Source organism: Balaenoptera musculus, chromosome 20, assembly GCF_009873245.2.
Source record: "Balaenoptera musculus isolate JJ_BM4_2016_0621 chromosome 20, mBalMus1.pri.v3, whole genome shotgun sequence".
Lineage (NCBI taxonomy): Eukaryota > Metazoa > Chordata > Mammalia > Artiodactyla > Balaenopteridae > Balaenoptera > Balaenoptera musculus.
Window position 1 is genome coordinate 57,782,684 of NC_045804.1, and position 20,270 is coordinate 57,802,953.

General features: G+C 40.8%; 1 protein-coding gene across 7 annotated transcripts in view; it reads left to right on the top strand.

The window, feature by feature from the left end:
- Window positions 1-20,270, top strand: part of ULK2 (unc-51 like autophagy activating kinase 2) — a 65,868-nt gene that overhangs the window by 6,596 nt on the left and 39,002 nt on the right. For all 7 annotated transcript variants that reach the window (XM_036836648.1, XM_036836649.1, XM_036836652.1 and 4 more), the window contains exons 4-12: window positions 4,304-4,336; window positions 4,626-4,662; window positions 9,361-9,534; window positions 10,393-10,466; window positions 12,248-12,349; window positions 13,975-14,033; window positions 15,248-15,330; window positions 16,877-16,924; window positions 17,267-17,355. In XM_036836648.1, coding sequence (XP_036692543.1) covers window positions 4,304-4,336; window positions 4,626-4,662; window positions 9,361-9,534; window positions 10,393-10,466; window positions 12,248-12,349; window positions 13,975-14,033; window positions 15,248-15,330; window positions 16,877-16,924; window positions 17,267-17,355 — 699 coding nt within the window. The remainder of the gene's footprint in view (window positions 1-4,303; window positions 4,337-4,625; window positions 4,663-9,360; window positions 9,535-10,392; window positions 10,467-12,247; window positions 12,350-13,974; window positions 14,034-15,247; window positions 15,331-16,876; window positions 16,925-17,266; window positions 17,356-20,270) is intronic.

Here is a 20,270-nt window from a genome sequence, read left to right on the forward strand (position 1 = left end):
CTCCCCTGCTCTGTGCTTCGCTGCTGGTGTTCCGTCTGCTCGGGCTTCCTCGTGGTTCCTGGAGCGCCGTGTCCCCTACAGGGAGGCTGTATGCACAGGACGGTCTCCGTGTCTGCAGCCTGCACAGGCACGCCCCAGCCTCCTTTAGGTCCTGCGTCAAGCGCTGTGCTTTCAGGGACGCTTTCTTTAGCCACCTAAATAAAACTGCAGTCCCTGCCCCCGGCACGGTCTCCCCTCCTCCCAAGCACCTGTCACCTCTAACGCGCTCTGCATACGTATTTCTTCCATTGTCTTGCTCCTGACCCTCCCTGCTTAGAATTGAAGACTGGGGAGAACAGGGCGTTTAACTCTGTGGGCTTTCTGCTGTATCCTCAGGACCTGGAATAGTGTCTTGTATATAATAGGTAGTTAAAAAATCTTTCAGTGAGGAGAAATATCTGTCATCGTTAGAAATACACACCCTTTTACTAAGCAACCCAGATTCCTGGGCATCTCTCCCGGAGCCATAAAAGCTTGAGAATTAGGATATATGTCCAAGAACCAATATAGCTTTGCTTATAATGGCCCAAACTAGAAACAAGTGCTGTTCCTTAGCAAGGGAATAGCTTAATAAATGGTGATATAGTCACACTATGACATATGACACACTTACGAAAAAGAGTTGTCTATATGTAGTTGACCTGGAGGGATTTCTTTGGTGTATTATTGAGTGAGGAAAGCAAGGTTCAGACATCTGTATGTGATATCCTATTTTTTCAAAGTAAAGTATGTGTATGTTTAACTTATGATTGTATGAGTAGGAGAAAGATATGGAAGGATACATACCAAATGTAAACATTGGCTACTTGGAGAGGTGAAGATAATTAAACAAAAAGGTGGAAATGAATTATATTAAAATTTTAAAAACCTAGCATGTACATGCTTCCTTTGGGTGTGAGTATGTGTACAAGTATTATAGATGCATGAAAACAAGACCACTAAGATATTAATAGCGCTTCTTTCAGATGGTGAGATTAAGGTGATTTTTTAACATTCTTCCTTCAGATTTTATGTATCTTAAGTTTTTGCAATAAGCACATACTTTTTTTTAAAATCAAGAAAAAAAGCAACTTTCTTCTTTTGGGGAAAGGGGAAAACCTACTTTTGCTTTCTTTCTTTCTGTAATCCTTGGGCAATCTTCTGATTATGAATTAGCATTCCAGGTATTCTTATGTCAGTTAGGGAGTATATATAGAGAGAGTATCAGACCTAATCATTATGGTTAGAGAAAGATATATTCTCCATTATAAATTAATACGCATACGAGTTTCTTAAAGTATGTAAAACACTGGCTACTCTGTGGAGAGTGGGCACGGGTGGATATGGGGCCACCATGCTGCAGGTGTTTGGGTGGGTGAAGGCACCTGTGGAAACGGGGAGGCCTGGACAGATTGATGGAATGTCTAGGAGGCCGGGTTGATAGGACTTGGGTACTGTAGGAGGTGAAGAAGAGGGAATCAGAGTTGGCAGCTCTTTGTCGTTTGTGTTGAAGTGGTTTTCCCAGCTCTCTGGTCTGCTCCCTGCCCCTTCCTTGGGTTCCATTAATTTGCTAGAGTGGCTCACAAAACTCAGAGAAAACTTACCAGATTACTGGTTTATTATAAAAGGATGTAACACAGGAACAGCCAGATGGAAGAGATGCTTAGGGCAAGGTATCCACCCTGAGTGGGCCACTCTCACCAGATTTCATCATGTTCACCATCCTGGAAGCTCTTGGAAGCCTGTCCTTTTGGGTTTTTACGGAGGCTTCATTATAGAAGGGGAATTTCTGGATCATAGGCTATGCATAGGCCTAGCTTATACTGCCAGCGTATTGGCTTACACCCCCACCACATTTTGACAGTTCGTCACGCCACATCCTTGCCAGCACTGGGCAGTGTTAGCCATTCAGGTGATGAGATGTCTTATTATGATTGTGATTAGCGTTTTCCTGATGATTCCTGATTTGAGTACCTTTTGTAAATCTATTAGTCATTTAAATATCTTTTTGAAATTCCTATAGAAGCTTGTTTTTCTATTGGGTTGTCTTTTTGTTATTAATTTGTTAGAATTCTTTATATATTGTGGATATGAGTCGTTTGACAGATATGGGTGTTGTGAATGACTTACCCACTCTGACTTGCCTTTTTGCTATCCTAAGCATTTGTTTTGGTGAGTAGAAGTTCTTAATTTTAATGTAGTCCAGTGTATTGTTTCTTCCTTTTGTATTTAGTGCTTTTGTGTCATATTTAAGAAAACTTTGCCTACCCTAGGGTCATGAGGATGTTCTTTGTTTTTCCCCAGAGTCTTCATTGTTTTATCTGGCACATTTAGCTCTATAATCTACCTGGAAATGATTTTGTATGTGGCGTGAGGTAGGGGTCACAATTAATTTACTTTTACAAAGGGGAGCCAGTTGATCTGTTGCTGAACCGACATCCTTCCCTTCTGTACTGTCATCTCTGCATTGCGAGCTCACATGTGGGGGCCTGTTTCTAGACTCTTTTCTGTCCCCTTAGCCTTTACCTCACTGTCTTTTTCAGTATAGTTTTATGATATCTAGTATCATACTTGATATCTAGTAGTACAAATCCTCCAACTTTTATTTTTCTTTTTCTACATGATATTTATAGTTACTCTTGGCCTTTTGCATTTCCACATACATTTTGGAATCAACTTGTCAATTTCCACACATGCACAAAATCTCCTTCGATTTTGATTGGGACCATACTGAAACTTAAGGAGAATTTCTTTGTGGAAAGGTTTTAAATTATAATTCAGTTTCTTTAACAGATATATACCTTTTCAAATTTTCTACTTCTTGTCAGTTTTAGTAAGTTGTGTTTTTCCTCAAATTGTTTTTCAGTGTATTCATTTCATGCAAATTTTGGCATACTGGCATTGAGTTGTTCATAATGATATCCTTTTTTTCCCCTTCTTTTTAGAGAATAGGTTTTTTTTTTTTTATCAAGTTAATAAGAACTTTGAGTAGGGAAATGATGCAATGAAATTCATTATGTTTAGTTTTGTTGGTGGAAGTTCTGGGGAGTAGTTGAGGAAGTGGATGTCTTAATATTAGAAGGGAGGATAAATATATATTCAGCTTTGGAAAACCCTTGGTGTGGTCTGGCTCACAGGTATGTTGGCCTCACTTCTCAGCCCTTCTGACCCTACAAGCATTTCTTAGTTCTTCCCTGGGCTCCAGTACCGTTTCAGTTTTGATTTGTCTATAGATGGCTTGATTGGTTTTGCTACAAAATGAACGTTTTTTCTGCTTCCGTCGCTGACTCTTCCTGGCGCTTGCAGCTCCTCCTGCTCCAGGTTACTCGGGTGCTTCACGTAAAGGACGGGCCTTTAGCAAGGGGTGTGTGGGAGAGAATGATTGAATCTATGGAGATTTTCATTGCTTCAAAGGGGGGCAAAAGAAGGTCTGCCCGAGAAGTCAAAGATGTTAAAGTATTTCTGTCTTATTTATTATTTATTGAATGAGTGAGTGAATGCTTGGGGAAACTAAGTGGTTATGTGTACCCCCAAAATTGTGAAAACCAAGACGGGAATGTGTCTTTGTCATATTGAGGGAACAGAAGTTCTTTGTGTCTCCTTAGCCTCCCCTTAGGAGTTCCTCGCTCTCTTTCCTCTGCAGTAGCTAGGTGCTCTTACGTGATTAAACAACACTGGTTTGAGATAAGATTTTTGTATTTTATACTTGAGAAGAAGAAAATTTTGTTGAAAGTTATGTTTAATGATTTCTCATGTGATAAAATGTCTTCCCTTTGCCAGCAATTCCCAAGTAATGTGATTGCCTTCAAATATACAGAAAAACCAGAAAAACAAAGAACTAAGCATCCTGGATCATGTATTCCAGAACTCAGATTGTGCATTTAGTGTTGCTAGGGAGGATTTATCAAGTCATTGCTCCAAATCGTAAACTTTTCAAAGTGGAAGTGCTTCCTTGAGGACCAGAGAATCCTTCCTTTTTTCCACAAGCGGTAAATTTACCATAACCATAACCAAAAGATGAATCTTTCTTCCAGAAGATGAATGTTTCTTTAGTTCTTTCCGTGAATAGAATTGAACTTTTTCATGACTACATTAGCGTCATTGAAGCTGAGGTGCTGTGTCATTGTTTTGGGGATTTTAAATTTCACTTACGAATGGATTTTGTGATTTCATTTTACTTGTTTAAAATGGACACATGTACTATTTTTATTAACTGTCATTATTTTTTAAATTTGTGCTTAATTTTTTCTCTAATCTAAACCATATTTAATATGTTTTCTTTCAGGAATTACCCAACTCTGTCTTTCTGGTGATGGAGGTAGGTAGTATACAGGTTTCTGTTTAATTTATTTCACATTTCTTTTGATTAATATGTACTTTAAAATTGATGGTAGGTTATTCGAAAATTTGGATTAATAAAGATTCAGTGATTTAGATTCTATTTTATAAGGAATATAAAATTTTAAAATGTTGATTCTATAATTCTTATAATTTGTGTGAGACTAGATTTATATTATATACCAATGTATTTTTAATTAAAGTTAACTGATAATGAATTAAGCTTGAATCAGTGTCTTATTTTAATTACTTTTTCTTTTATATATCAGTATTGCAATGGTGGAGACCTGGCAGATTATTTGCAAGGTAACTTTTTTACTTTGTCAGTGTTCAGTGTAGTAATGTAGTCTGTTTAGTCTTCATTTACTTCTGAAATATGCTACCCCTGTTTTCTGTACTTGTATAGAAACATTCAGTAAATATTTGTGTATGTGTAATTGTGGTCACTTTGCTGACTGACTGTCGTTTGTTGTGGTTTTGCTCCTAAACTTTGCTTGTGTATAAGTACTTGTTTATGTGTGCCTCTCTCGGACAGTTTGAGAGGTAGGGCGTCTCCCCAAGAGAGAAAAACCAACAGAATTTCTCTTCAAAAGACGCTAGTGGGCTGCTGTCAGTGAACCTTTAGTCCATTTCATTTACTTCACAGAAACAAAACAAAACAAACCATAATGGAAGAATGTATCCAAGAATGTATTTATTAATGTGAATGTTGCTCGTAAATTTTTAAAAATGTTATAAGGGATTAAGTGTAACCTTGAAATTATTATGTGGCCCAGAGGTAAGATAGTTTGTGGCCCAGAGGTAAGATTTTAGTACTAGATGTTGCTAGTATCTAAAGTGTATTCATGTAGGACAGTAAGTGCTCAAATCAAATTGTGTGCCTCAAAAGTGCTTTTTAAAACGACGTTAGATGAGGCCAGCACCTACTTGCTTGCCCCTTAAAGATACACGGGGGTAGGCAAAAAGACAGGGAGAGGTTCGTCACTCAGCCTAGAAACAGGCCATGGCAGTTGATGGTAAAAACACTAAGACATCAGTAAATACACCCACAAAGGGTATGGACAGTTTACAGAAGAGAAACAACATATTTTAAATGTTCAAGTAAACGACGAGTGCAATTAAAAATGAGATTTTAAAAATCTTTAAAATATAAAATATTGCTGAGATTTGGAAAGCCATGTAGAAATAATGTAAGGAACACAAGGGTTACTCCTTCTAAATACAGCTGAAGCTCCTGTAGGCCCTTCTGTGATCCTACTCCGGTCCCTCCCGCTTAGAGACAGCCATTATCCTGAACTCAGGAGTTTAGTCCATGTGTGTTTTTGTTTTTGTATTTCCCTGAGGTTCTTTTTAAAGAAATTCTCAGTTTGATAAAAAGATTTTTCAAAATGTCATTTCCTAGTGGATACAGTGCAGAGACAGGCCCTTTCTTCACTGCGGGGGGAGAGGAGTTGGAGCTAGAAGACACCTTGCCTTACCTTCTGGTCCGCCTCCGAATCTTGAACTCCTTGACTGCTTAGTGATCCTGATGAAAGCACCTTTTCCTGGGGTCAGGTTGAGGGGCACCTTAGCCGTTTAGAGCCCTCACTGGAGTATCAGTTTCCTTCTTTCACAGCAGTCCTGTTGGCTGACACAGGCGCTCATGCTGCTGTAGCGGATTTGTTAGCTTCCACAGCACTTTTGTCTGTGATGTTGAACTCTGCATTGGATATTCCAGAGCAATAGTGTGAGAACAGGAGACCCAGGAGTAAAGAGCTTACCTGACTGCTGCCGTCAGGCAGGCAGGCTGGTTTGCAGTAGTTCTGTTGTTCATATAACTTAATCACTATGCGATTTTGGTCATTATTTAACCTCTCCCTGGTCTCCAGCTGCCAGTTGAAGAGACATGTAAACTAAATTTAGTCCTTAAGGAATTGTCTAGAGCTGTACTCTTCAATATGGTACCATGGACCACATGGGACTGTTGAGCTCTTGAAATGTGGCTAGTCTGAATTGAGAGATGTGCTGTGATGTAAAACACACGTTGGATTTTGAACACTTCATAGGAAAAAAGAATGATTATATCTTCAGTTTTTTATATTGATTATAGGTTGAAATGATAATATTTTGGAAGTATTAGGTTAAATATATGTTATTCCACCAGTTTCTTTCCATGTTTGAAAATGTGGCTACTAGAAAATTTGAAGGTACGTATGTGACTCACATTATATTTCTGTTGGAGAGCACTGGTCTGGAAGATCTGGCGGTCAAAGGTCGGGCTGGTCTAATGCCACCAAATCACAAGACAGCTATTTAGTCCTTTTATTTGCTTTGATAAATAAAGTCCTTTTTCTATCAAAAGATAGAAAACAAATTCTATCAATTGCAAGTTTTAAATAAGACAAATTGTAGCGTAGTTGGTAAGTTGTGCTTTAATTCTAGCAGGTATCTTCAGTGTGGCGGCCACAGCTGAGCCCGCCCTGCTAGGGCGAACTGCTCAAGAGCTCATTCATCTGAGAGCTTTCATGTTAGCTGTGCCTCTAAAATGTTAAGCTTTTAACGTGAGAATTTCAATTTATGGGATTGTGTTGAGAGTAGGCATCCTGTGTTCATAGAAATATGTGAATTTTTACTGTAGTTTGTGCCCAGAAGCAGCCTAAACTAGATCATTAATTTTTCCCCACAGGAACAGTGTTAGAATTTGGACTCTGAATCAAATAAACCCTAAGTCTATTCAGTAGTATGTCATGGGGCAATGATACAAGTTCTAAGCAGTCGTAGTCATTTAAAGTAGCAAAATTTTTCTAAGCCCTAGAATGAAAATGTAAATGAATGAAATGGAAGAAACTGTACCATCCATTTTATTTCTTATTTTATTTATTTATTTACTTATAATACATTTTATTTATTTATTTATTTATTTATTTTTGGCTGCGTTGGCTCTTCGTTGCTGTGCGTGGGCTTTCTCTAGTTGCGGCGAGCGGGGGCTACTCTTTGTTGTGGTGCGCGGGCTTCTCATTGCGGTGGCTTCTCTTTTTGGGAGCACGGGCTCTAGGCGCGTGGGCTTTGGTAGTTATGGCTCACGGGCTCTATCGGGCAGGCTCAGTAGTTGCGGCACACAGGCTTAGTTGCTCCGCGGCATGTGAGATCTTCCCAGATCAGGGCTTGAACCTGTGTCCCCTGCATTGGCAGGCGGATTCTTAACCACTGCGCCACCAGGGAAGCCCTACCCTCCATTTTAATTGTTTCAGTGTAATTTAAGTAAGACATTACAAAAATAAAGCTCTAGTTGATTTGATACTCCCACTAACGTACAGTCATTTATGTGTTGCCACCTGCAAGAAAGTAGATCTGGAAGAATATACTCCAGAGGTAAACAGTGTTCATTCATCTCCAGGATGGGACTAGGGAAGATTTCACTTTTTATATGTTTTAGTGTATTTGGATTTTTATTTTTTAATAGCATCAGGAAAAGAACTCCAAAGAATTTTAAAAAAGGGATAGGTTAAGAACTGCCCTCACAGAAAAAAAGTATTTGATAATTTTTTTAAAAAATAAATTTATTTATTTATTTTTGGCTGTGTTGAGTCTTTGTTGCTGCACGCAGGCTTTCTCTAGTTGCAGCGAGCAGGGGCTACTCTTCGTTGCGGTGCACGGGCTTCTCATTGCTGTGGCTTCTCTTGTTGGGAGCACGGGCTCTAGGTGTGCTGGCTCAGTAGTTGTGGCTCACGGGCTCTAGAGCACAGGCTCAGTAGTTGTGGCGCACGGGCTTAGTTGCTCCATGGCATGTGGGATCTTTCCGGACCAGGGCTCGAACCCGTGTCCCCTGCATTGGCAGGCGGATTCTTAACCACTGCGCCACCAGGGAAGCCCAATTTGATAATTTTTAAACCGTGGGGATTTAGTTTATTTGAAGATGTTAAGGACATAAACTGTCACGTAATGTGTCATTAAAATGATTTTTAAAGTAACATTTCACTTGTTCTGAGTGTTAATGTTATTTCTTTCTTGATCTTAAGTGCATATGGAAAGGTTATAAAGAACATATTCTAGAGTTGTATGGGCAGAAGTATGTTCACCAAGGCTTTAAAATGGGGCCATGGATATTAAATCCCTAATGTAGATTCAAGGAATGACTTTCAGACCCATTGTCATGAAGTATATATTTGTGTACTGCCCACATTTGAGTACTTATGTGCCAGGCCTTTTTCTAAAGTCTCTATTATTAAATATGCTGTATTGCTTGATTGTTACAACAGCCCCGTGTGGTTAGTCTATTTTCAGCTTTTTATAGATGAGGATGGACACAGAGGGGTCGTCTTCCAGGGTCACGCAGTAAGTGGAGGAGCTGGGATTTGAGCAAAGGCAGCCTGACTCCAAACCAAGCTCTGTTCCGTCACACGCTCCAGTGGGCGCGTAGAAACACTGCCGTTTGCTGAACAACGACTGCCCTCAGATCATTCCCACCCCCTCTTCACAGCACTGAAGACGTGGCTCCTCACGGGCGTCTTTAGTTAGGAGAGATGCTGCGGTGAGGCGGTGTGTTGGCAGCAGGGAGACGAGAGGAGGCAGGTGTAGGGTCGCAGACCCCGGCAGGCCCACGGGGAGGTGATGCCCAAGTCTCGCCAGCCAAGCAGTTCACCTGTTTTTAGTTCGTGCTCAGGTAATGGTTGGAATTAAATATGGACGTTTATCCCAGGTATTTGATATGAAGGGGACTTATTTTTGGCTTGTGGAGGAGACTCACGTTTGTTGAGCACCTCTTGGTGTGCTCGTTCTTCCCAGTAAAAATGGGAAAGGAAAGCCAAAAAGGGACACCAATGAAAATGGAGGATGCAAGTGTAAATCAGCTCTCTTTACAACAGATTGATTAAAAATTTTGAGATATCCGCTCTCTCTTCACAGACTTAAATTGTTAAAGTAGAAACAATGAGAAAATGTGAATCCCAGTTCCATACTCCCTCAGTGTTCTCCTCAGAATACGCAGATGATACTTGAATGTTGATGGAGCGCCTTTTCTCCCAGCTAAAGGCACTCTCAGTGAAGACACCATCAGAGTCTTTCTGCATCAGATTGCAGCCGCAATGCGGGTCCTGCACAGCAAGGGGATCATCCACAGGGATCTCAAGCCCCAGAACATCCTGCTGTCCTATGCCAATCGTAGGAAGTCCACTGTCAGTGGTATTCGCATCAAAATAGGTACCTGGCTATGTATTGTCTCATGCAAAGAACATTTTTGGGACTTGGTGTTTTTAGATAATTTTAGTTCAGCTTTGTTAGAATGATGGATTTTGTTGAGACACTTTAAAAATTTTTATTGAGTTCAGTGAGGTACATTTGGATATGGGAACCCTTTACGTTATTGGCAGCAGGTGCTAGACGGGGCCAAAGACCCCATGCTAGGAACTCTGAGTGTGGCTCCCAGCGGGAAGTCCTGCTTCTCCTTATCACAGGGGAGCTAATGTATCATGGTTGCTGGCAGCAAATTAATAGCCCGGATTCTTTACAGCTTGTTGGATTTTAACGTAAGGGATCTGAGAGATCATTTAGTTCAGGCTTCTTACTTGGAAGGTTTTTTAGCACTCTCAAGATTATTTGAAGCAGTTTATAATGCTAGATTTTTTTTAAAGCTTTTCTCTTCATTGGTGGAAAAATAATTATTTAGCAGTATTTAAGAAATCTCTGATATTTTATGGGTTACATCTGGTATCTGGAGGAGGACAAAAACAGCTCCAATTCTATACCTGGTATTGATATTGGATGAGAGCTGTATTAATGAATCATGTATTATAATTAGCATTTTCTCTTGCAAAGTGTGGCACTCCCTTATTGGTTACAAAACTGGCAGAGCAGTGACTTGTGCAGTTGGTGATGACTACTGTTTCTTAACTTGTTGAAAGTGAGGTAGCTCTTTTTTCTTTGGTGGACAGTCTTATTCAATAGGCTTTAATTTCTCACAGTTCTTTTGTACCCTCTTGTATCTTTAAAGAATCATATGATCTGTGTTAACTGAGCAAAGGTATCATTTGATTTTCTCCTTTTTATTTTGTGAAATAGCGGATTTTGGTTTTGCTCGTTACCTACATAGTAACATGATGGCTGCAACGCTGTGTGGGTCTCCAATGTACATGGTGAGTGTTTGCACCCTTGTGTGTTTACAGCACAGCAGCATAAGCATTGGAATTTGAGTATAATGCTTGTTTCCATGTAAGATGTGATTTTATATATAGTCTGAGTTTTTATCATATTACAAATGTTAATTCTATTACTGATAATGATATAATGCAGACGTCTTTTGCTCTAGTATAGCAGACTATGAAAGTCTGTCATCTTTGCCCATTGGCATTTATTTTTTAACATGATTAGTTAGTTATTATGGTAGAAATCTCCTGTTAGATTAAATTGAAAACAAAAGTTGATGAAATATGGTCATGCTATATACATAATGTATAATTTTAGGAATACTTAAAAAAAAAAACCTTTTGGGGTACCTCTTCAGCTCTAGGATGTAGTCATCTTTTGCATGTTGTCTCTTTAGACAGGATCCCTATATTGTAGAAGTGTTTTCCATCAGTGTCACACTTAACAGCTGAAAAAAAATCTTAGTTTTCCGCTTTATCCTCTCCTGTGGTTACTGTCAGGTCTAATAGGGTGAAGCTGTGAAACTTCTGAACTAATGTGAGGTGTTAAGCCTGGAAATACCTTAATTCTGGAACTTCAGAATCCTGTGAAGTAAATAAATGTACCTATTTCAGTTTTAATTTAAAATGGGTTTATGTTCAATTAGGGTTTCTTCTAACGTAAAATCACTTTGAGCTAAAGGAACTAGTAATCAAAGTTCAAAAAAATTTTTTTGTATTAGACTTACTTTTTCTTGATCATAATCTTACTGCTTATATAGTAAATGTTATAATTTAATATAATTAAATACTATTTTGCACTTCTTGAGTGTGAAACTAGTTCAGCCTTGAACTAATAACCTTGAGGATAGACAGAGTGCTTGGGCTGATTATTAGAGGGAGGTGGCTCAAGAAGAAATTTACTAGGGACAATAAATAAAAATGTTATGCCTGGAAAATAAAATTTCACTACCTTTTAAGTGTATTTGACATTCCTATGTAATGCTATGCTTGCCTTGATTGATGGTATTTTTAAAAAGCAACATCTAATGAGAGGATGGGAAAATAGCTGTGACAAAGCAGCAGAGAAAAAAAATTTTTATTTTTTTGGCTGCTCTGAGCGGCATGTGAGATCTTAGTTCCCCGACCAGGGATCGAACTCACACCCCCTGCATTGGAAGTGCGGAGTGTTAACCACTGGACTGCCAGGGAAGTCCCAAGATAGTTTTCATTATTGTATTTTGCATAACAGATTTTACATTATTTTAAAAGTTTTCAAATGACAGGAATAATATAGCAAACACTTGTGTACCTACCATCCGTATTTAACAAAATTAACATTTTGTCATGTTTGCCTTGATCTTTTTTTAGAAAGAAATAAAGTATTTCAGAAACAGTTCATGTGCCCTCTGTAGCCCTCCTTTTCCCATTTCCCACTCTCCTACTCTCCTACCCCAGAAGTAACCTCTATCCTGTAATTGGGGTATATTTTTCTTTATTATTATTTTAATACTCTTTCTGTATTTTATGTGTCCATAATATTGTATAGAAATGTTTGTTTCTGCAACTTGCTTCTTTTAATGCACGGTTGTTTCTGAGATTTACCAGTAAGCCTCAATGTAAGAATGTGGTTCTATATTCGTTGCAGTATCATTTGATTAGGGCAATATCATAATGTGTTGTTTTTATTTTTGTAGTTTTGTTAGGAGTGTGACCTTTTCCAGCTAATTAATCCATACATATTAATTATGTAAATGACCTAATGCATGTCTCTTGAATTGTTTTATCCCCAGGCTCCTGAGGTTATTATGTCTCAACATTATGATGCCAAGGCCGACCTGTGGAGCATAGGGACAGTGATATATCAGTGCCTTGTTGGAAAACCACCTTTCCAGGTACCTTGACTTTTTTTGGATGTGCTCAGTTTGAGGATCCTCTCATTTTGCAGTTGCCTTTGACTTATAAAATGGGGAATACAGTTGACCCTTGAATGATGTAGGGGTTAGGGGTGCTGACCCCTCGCAGTGGAAAATGTGCTGTAACTTTACAGTCGGCCCCTTGTACTTGCTGTTCTGCATCCGTGGGTTCAACCAACTGCAGATCGTGTAGTACTGTAGTATGTATCGAAAAAAAGTCCCGGCACAGTTCAAACCCATGGTGTTCAAGGGTCACCTGTACTTTGAAAGTAGTATTTCTGGTTCCTCTGTGACTTGTTTTGATTTTGTTAACAGGCGAAACTGCTGTAGTGAGCCAGAACATCTTTTGCTTTTTCCGTTTTTATCTGCCTTCCCTTGTAGTTGGACTGGGCCTGGGGCCGGTTAGGTTCTCCAGGCTCATGAAAGCTGGTGCGGCTTAGCGTAACGACCTGGTGGGAAATAGGTGTGAACAGTGAGGTCAGCGCTTCCTGCTTAGCCTGGCTTTGGGGTCCTGGAATCCACGTGAGGGCTAGGGCAGGTCTGGGAAGATCACTGGAGACTGTCCCCAGCTCTCTATTCCTGTCACTGCTGGGTGAGAGGTAGTTATTTAGGCTTTATGGAAGTTACTTTGAGTAGGTCTTCCTCTCCCTTAACATCCTGTCAAAAAGAGGCCTCCTAGGATATAATCACAATGATTCCTCTTGAGTTCATGCTGCCCAGTTACAAAGAGGAGTTTTGAATCTGAAAACTGGAACAGAGTGAAATTCTTTGCCCAACATGGTTTTTAAAAGTCGGTGACACAGCCAGCTTGAACACTGCATTCCCCAGCCTAGCTTGGCCGTAGAGACGGCGTCACTGATTCAGCAGCACTTACCACGAGGGTGCTGCTCGTTACTGCGGCAGAGGAGCAGCAGTCATCGGAGCTCTCTGCCTTGAATCCCTCGAGGGTAAACTACACCCTGGTCTTACACAGTAAAAACACACCTGTTGGGTAGGCCATGTAACCTCCAGAGTAGTAATTCTTTTCTAAGTTTCAGGCCTCTCTGAGAATCTGACCTCAGAAAAGGTACATTATTATGCCCAGATGTGCAGAATTCACGTACAACTTCAGAAGTGTTTTAAGTTCCTAGTGCCCGTCTGTGGCTCCTTCAGCATTCCATGGCTTTCAAGTTCAGAGTCTCTGTTCTATAGCAGAATGTGAGCTTCGATCATATGATTTGGAATTTTTTTTTTTTTTAATAAATTTTTTTTTTTTTTTTGGTTGTGTTGGGTCTTCGTTTCTGTGCGAGGGCTTTCTCTAGTTGTGGCAAGCGAGGACCACTCTTCATCGCGGTGCGCAGGCCTCTCACTATCGCGGCCTCTCTTGTTGCGGAGCACAGGCTCCAGACGCGCAGGCTCAGTAATTGTGGCTCACGGGCCTAGTTGCTCCGCGGCATGTGGGATCTTCCCAGACCAGGGCTCGAACCCGTGTCCCCTGCATTAGCAGGCAGATTCTCAACCACTGCACCACCAGGGAAGCCCATGATTTGGAATTTTTGCCCTTAGTTGTTTAGGAAATTAAACGGTTTTCTTCCCTTTTTTTTTTTTTTTTCTTTTTTAAACAGGCTAATAGTCCTCAAGACCTAAGGATGCTTTATGAGAAAAACAGAAACTTAATGCCTAGGTATGTGTTTTGATTACACTGGGTTTTACCATTTGTCAGTACAGTGTTATCTATTTGAATTCTGTGTGTTTTATGTTTTTCCGTTATTGAATCTTTTTTCAATTAACAGTAAGGAGAGCTTTCATTTTAACAGGAAATTAGAAAATTACTAGTGTATCATAGGTGCCTGTATGCTGTACCATTTTCTTTCTTTTTAAAAATGTTAAGTTTATTTAAAAGAAAAAGCTACAGAAGTTATATGTGTTCTTTGAGGGGAGGGAGATGCAAACAGAATAGATGGGCATAAAGTAGAAAATAGCTAGGCTTTCCCCTAGAAAACAGCTAGCTCTGAAATAGCTAGAGAGTCCCCTAGTTAGATGTAACGTATTTTGTTTAATCAGATCCCTGTTTTCATTTTTTTGGATACTACAAACAGGCTTTAGTGACGAGAGATTGTGCGTGTGTGTGCGTGCGTGCATGTGTACACACATTTGTGCATTTCTTTAGGATGGACTCCTAGAAATGGAATTGTTGGGCTTAGAGACACTCTGTCCAGCTCGACTGGCCCTGTTTGCACTGCTGAACAAGCAGTGCGCTCCTTTCCTGCGTTCTACCAGCAGGGGTTGTTACCAGTCTCCATGCCTCCCAAGCAGGGCCAATTAGCTCTTCATTTAACTTGCCATATTCTCTTTACTAGTGAGGTTGGCTCGCTATTTGTTTAACATCCTTTTGTAGTTTTTATTCTGTGAATTACCTCTTCCTAGTACTCACTTTTTTTTTATTGCCTTGTCCTTTTTTATTGGATTTCAGGAAGCTGTGTTATTTCTCACTTGTATTTATCTAAGCTCTGCCCTTTTGCAGACAGAATTGGAGGTGGCTGTTTGTCTAACAGAGAACTCTGTAGCAACTGTTAGTGCTAGGTCGACACTGTGTTAAAACTCAGGATGGTCTGTGCTTGTGAAGTGCTTTGTTCTCGCAGATATTCCAACAACAGCAATAAGAAGCACAATGCAAGAATCTTCCCAAATTGATGCTGCTTTTCAAAGGCAGTTGCTTAGTGTTTGTTTGTTTGTTTTTTCCTTTAAGGAGTGAGGGTCTACCATGGTCCTCTTGGTATAAAATGTAGTATTTGTGAAACTGCATATACGTTTTCATTTACTGTAATGAAGGCGAAAGTCGTGTAGTTAATATATAAACTCACCACTTAGGTGGTTTTTTTTTTCCTTTCTCCCCAGCATTCCCAGAGAAACATCACCTTATTTGGCTAATCTCCTTTTGGGTTTGCTTCAGAGAAACCAAAAAGATAGAATGGACTTTGGTAAGTAATATTTTCAAATTTTGTATGTATGCTAGTTTCTAATTTTATTTTTGTGTATTCCAAAATGTTTTTTTTTAATTTATTTTTTATTGAAGTATGGTTGATTTACAATGTTGTGTTAGTTTCTGGTGTACAGCAAAGTGATTCAGTTACACGTATGTATACATTCTTTTCATATTCTTTTCCATTATGGTTTATCACAGGATGTTGAATATAGCTCCCAGTTGAATATGTGCTATACAGTAGGACCTTGTTGTTCATCCATCCTCTATATACTAGCTTGCATCTGCTAATCCAAAACTCCCACTCCATCCCTATGCCCCTACCCTCCTTGGCAACCACATGTAAAGATTTTTTTTAAAGATACTATAGATGTTTCAGAAGAAAATGATAATCAGTTTTACTTTTCTTTCTATCTCTTTGTCTTTTTTCTTTCACATATTTTGTAAATGTATGGAAGGTATGTAAATAGTTAAGATAATCGATAATTTAGAAACTATTATCCTATTTGTCGTTCCACTATTGGCCGACATTTCTCATGGTTACAGAGCAATCTCAGTTTAATTTCTCCGTCTGAAAGATAAAAATATTTACCAAACTACATGACTAAAGTTTAATTCCAATTTTTACCAAACTTTAAGAAAAGATATAGTTAGACTATTTCATCTTTCCCCCGTACAGAAACTGTTAGAGCTACTGTCTACTGAGAACATTTACTGGGACAGTGAACTGAGTGCTTCTGAGTGTGAGGTAGTTTAGACTACACCTGACTTAAGCTCATTCCTGATTTTGTATTACCTGGTGAACCTCTGTGCTGGGCTGTGCCATTCTCCTTGTCTGCTCTGTGCTATTTAGTAACATACAATTTGGAGACTTAATGATAAATGAGATGGTCTTTGTGAGGTTTTAAAGAAATAACGAAATAAATTATACAAACAGGAAAAGAGTAAATTAATGAACTGCCATGTACTTACCTACCTATTTATCTTTATCTAATTAGCAGGCTTACTGTGTAGGTTTTATCCTTGGTGAATAGCTGAAGAAACTAAAAATCAAATTAATAGCTTTTTTAAAAATGTGAAACCAGCTGTAGGAATATTTCTTCTGGGATAGAAGAGTAGAGTTTATTATACAAATCAGCTGTCTAAGATTTCCCGCTAGGACAGTTAAGAGCCATAGTTCACAGAGTGATTCGCGAGGGCCTGGTCACAGTTCTCCGTGCCCTTGTCTGTTTGAAGACGGCACACACTAGAGGACGCGTCTACTTTAGTCGCCTCAGGGGTGCTGTGCTGCTAATGGCCACTCTGAGAATTCACACCATTATTTTAAAATTTTCATTCATTAAGAATTACTTATAATTTGATGGGTTTTATGGATGGTTTATAAAATAATGTGCTTTTACATTTAAAAGAAATGGAGTCTATGTAAAGAAGTTAATAATAATTATGTATGATCTCAAGGATATTATGTTGACTACATTGATGAGGTTAACCTATCTGCAAAAATCAACATCAGTTTAATGGTTGCATTCTCATTTTCATTATAGAAGCATTTTTTAGCCATCCTTTTCTTGAGCAAGTTCCAGTAAAAAAATGTGAGTACCCACTTTTTACATTTCTACTTAAAGAGTGAATGCAAGCTTAAGGAAAAATTAGTATTTGGTATTACAAAATTAATTTTTTATGTGCTTCTCAAGATTTCATTGAGCTTTTCTTAAATATTTGTAGTTGTGTTTATTTAATTACAATTCTGTTTTTCCTTCCAAGTCCAAATTGAAAGAGTTTAGTAATTACTGCATTTTTGGTTTCACCCATGGGAGCTGTAATAAGTAGGTGAATGTAAATTTTTGGCCAACACAAAGCTGTAGTAGTTGTGACAGGTTTGCTAGTGGACAGCTCGTGTAATCGCACTCCCTTTGTCGGTGTTTCTCCCCCAGCCTGCCCGGTCCCGGTGCCCGTGTACGCCGGCTCCGCCTCTGAAGGTCCCTGTAGCAGCTCTCCATCCTGTCGCTTCGCCTCTCCACCTGTAAGTCCTGGTTGTATTAAAGGTAACGTTAGAGCCTGTGTTATTGCATCTGCTCACAGAGCCTGCAGATACGTGTGGGTATTCTCTTTATGTGTGGAGTTTCCTAGCGCAGCTGAGGCCTGGGCAAAGAGTGCTGTTGTTGAGGCCCTCGGTCTGGACTCTGCCTTATCTGGCTGTGCACACTTCAGCAAGACGTGTCCCCTCTGACTGGTGGGCACAGTACTCTCAGCCTTTCGTGACCAGCGAGGTGGGGAAGGATGTCACTGTGACACGTAGATAGGTAATTCGCATTTGTTTCATGAATGTCATAAACATCGGTCTGGACAGTTATCGTACATAGAACTTCCAGTGGTGGACGAGCGCCCTCTGAGCGGACTTCACTGCCTTAGACCCCGTAGTCATGGTGACGGGCCCCGTGAGCCGGCTCCACTGCAGCCTCTTCCCTCCCCAGGGCTGCCCGAGCCGTGCACCCCGCGGCCATCTTCCCTGCAGTCTCAGTGCTTCTTCCTGATCCTGAGAACTTACGGCCACTTCTGGTCATTCCTTCCTTCTGCTCTGCTCTCCCAGGTCTTGCCCTTCCGACTTCTGTGCTTTTCTAGACTTTCCCCCACGTCTCTCTTGCTGCCTGAGAGGGCTGTGACCTTGAGACTTTTCACAAGCCAAGGCCCGGGGGCCGTTGTGTCAGCCACTGCAGGTATTTTCCAGACTGGCCTGGCAGACGTGCATTTCTTGAATTCTGCTGGCAGAAGGGTCGGGGAATCGCAGAGGGAGCTGGTTGGGTGATGAGCAGCTTGAGGCTTAAGAGTCTGGGGCTTGGGAGCTTCCACATCCCTGACTTGCCACATTGCCTATGACAGGTGACTCAATCTCTCTGAGCCCGTTTCTCGTAAGTAAAGTGAGTATAATTTACCCACTTCATGGATAAATGAGCAAAAGCACCTACTCCAGTGCCTGGCACACAGTAATACTCAGGAAGTGGCAAGTGCTGTTAGTCTTATTTTCCAGGGAAACCCAGTACCCCACAGAGAAAGCAGATGCTGCAGCAGCCTGTTGCAAACGGATGAGTCCTAGAGCTGGCAAAAAACCTCTCTGCACAGCCCTGCAGACTCAAACCAAACAGAAAAAGCAGATGGACTAATAAGACTTACATTACAGTCCCATGAATTTAAAAAAACTAAGAGGGGAAAAAAGTGTTGTCTATTTCCAGTTTCAGTCTGGAATATAGGAAAACACTGGATTTGGAGCGACTGGGGAGAAATGCAGAGGAACTGCAAGGAAAGACCGAAGGGTCTGTTTGGAGCCGGGCAGGACCAGCCTCAGCGCTGGCCCTGCTGCTTGCTCACTGTATCCTACGGGGCGGGTCAGTTCCCAGGCTGAGCTGAGCTTCCTTGTCTGTAACGTAGGTTACAGAGGCCTGGTTAACCTCTGGTTGAAGGGGAGTGGGTGGTAGTATGTAGTGAGTACTTGATAACTGTAGCTACCATGATGGAGCACGTATGTGATACAAGGTGACACGTGGTGTGAAAAGCAGAGATGGTGCTGGAGAAGGACAGCAGGGGAGAACCTGAGTGTGGGGAAGCCTGGGGGATGGTAGGACCCCAAGGGAGGAGAAAGAGAGGGGCCGCCAGGAGGGATGCAGCTGGGAAGTGCTTTGACTGGACAGAGTGTGCTGGGCTTTTGTTGGATGGGGATGCTTTGAAAGGGAGTGCAAGACAGCAGCGCGTCTTGGGCCGCTGGGAAGAGCGGAACACGTGCTCACAGGGGGAGGGGCGAGGGGCGGGGGAGGGGAGACATACTTAGATGCGCAGAACTTCGGTGGAAAAGCCTTTTTTAGAAGGCCTTTTTGAGAAGCTAATGCTTGAAGTGAAAAGAAGGAAATCTGGAAATAAGAGGAGAGCAGGAATAATATAATATAATGTAATGTAATGTAATGTAATTTCCAGTTAATGAGATTAGAAAATGGGATGGTTTGATAGGCCTTGCTTTCAACATAGTCTGCAAAAGTGAGAGGACTTCCTATAGGCACTGCCTTCCTTCCTAGGGCTGCAGCAGACTCTTGTACTGAGGGTGGACGCATGCAGGCATGCCCACGTAACATTCTCTTTTTTACATTCTCACACAAATATCCAGCTGCTACTTCCTTCCAGAGAAATCTTTGAAAGGTGAAAAAGAAAAACTCTGTAACAAAAAACTCAAATCACTCTTTTAGTTATGATACTGGCTATAGGCTAAATGCTATTTAGATAATATCTCTTGAATATCTGTTGCTTTAATGACATTTATTAAATGCCTACTTTATGTGAAGTTTTGGTTGATACCAGTGGAAGATATGACCAGGTCCCTTCATTGAGGAGCTTTTAGTTTAATTGTGTGGAGAAGAGTCAGGTGAAGCATCACTATAGAAGCATATGTATACACGCCTTTACTGCCTGTGGGAGTGTGGATGAGGGGCATGAAATCAGACTAAGAAGCCAGCAAAGATGCTCAGGAGAGGCACTGAGCTGAGTTTTTTGCTTTTGTTTTTGTTTTTTTATTTATTTATTTTTGGCTGCGTTGGGTCTTCGTTGCTGCGCGCGGGTTTTCTCTAGTTGCGGCGAGCGGGGGCTACTCTTCATCGTGTTGCGCAGGCTTCTCATTGCGGTGGCTTCTCTTGTTGTGGCGCATGGGCTCTAGGCGGGCGGGCTTCAGTAGTTGTAGCACATGGGCTCAGTAGTTGTGGCTCGCGGGCTCTAGAGCGTGGGCTCAGTAGTTGTGGCGCACGGGCTTAGTTGCTCCGCGGCATGTGGGATCTTCCTGGACCAGGGCTTGAACCCGTGTCCCTTGCACTGGCAGGCGGATTCTCAACCACTGCGCCACCAGGGAAGCCCTTGAGCTGAGTTTTGAAGGAAGAGTAAGCACGGTGAATTTGTAGAAGA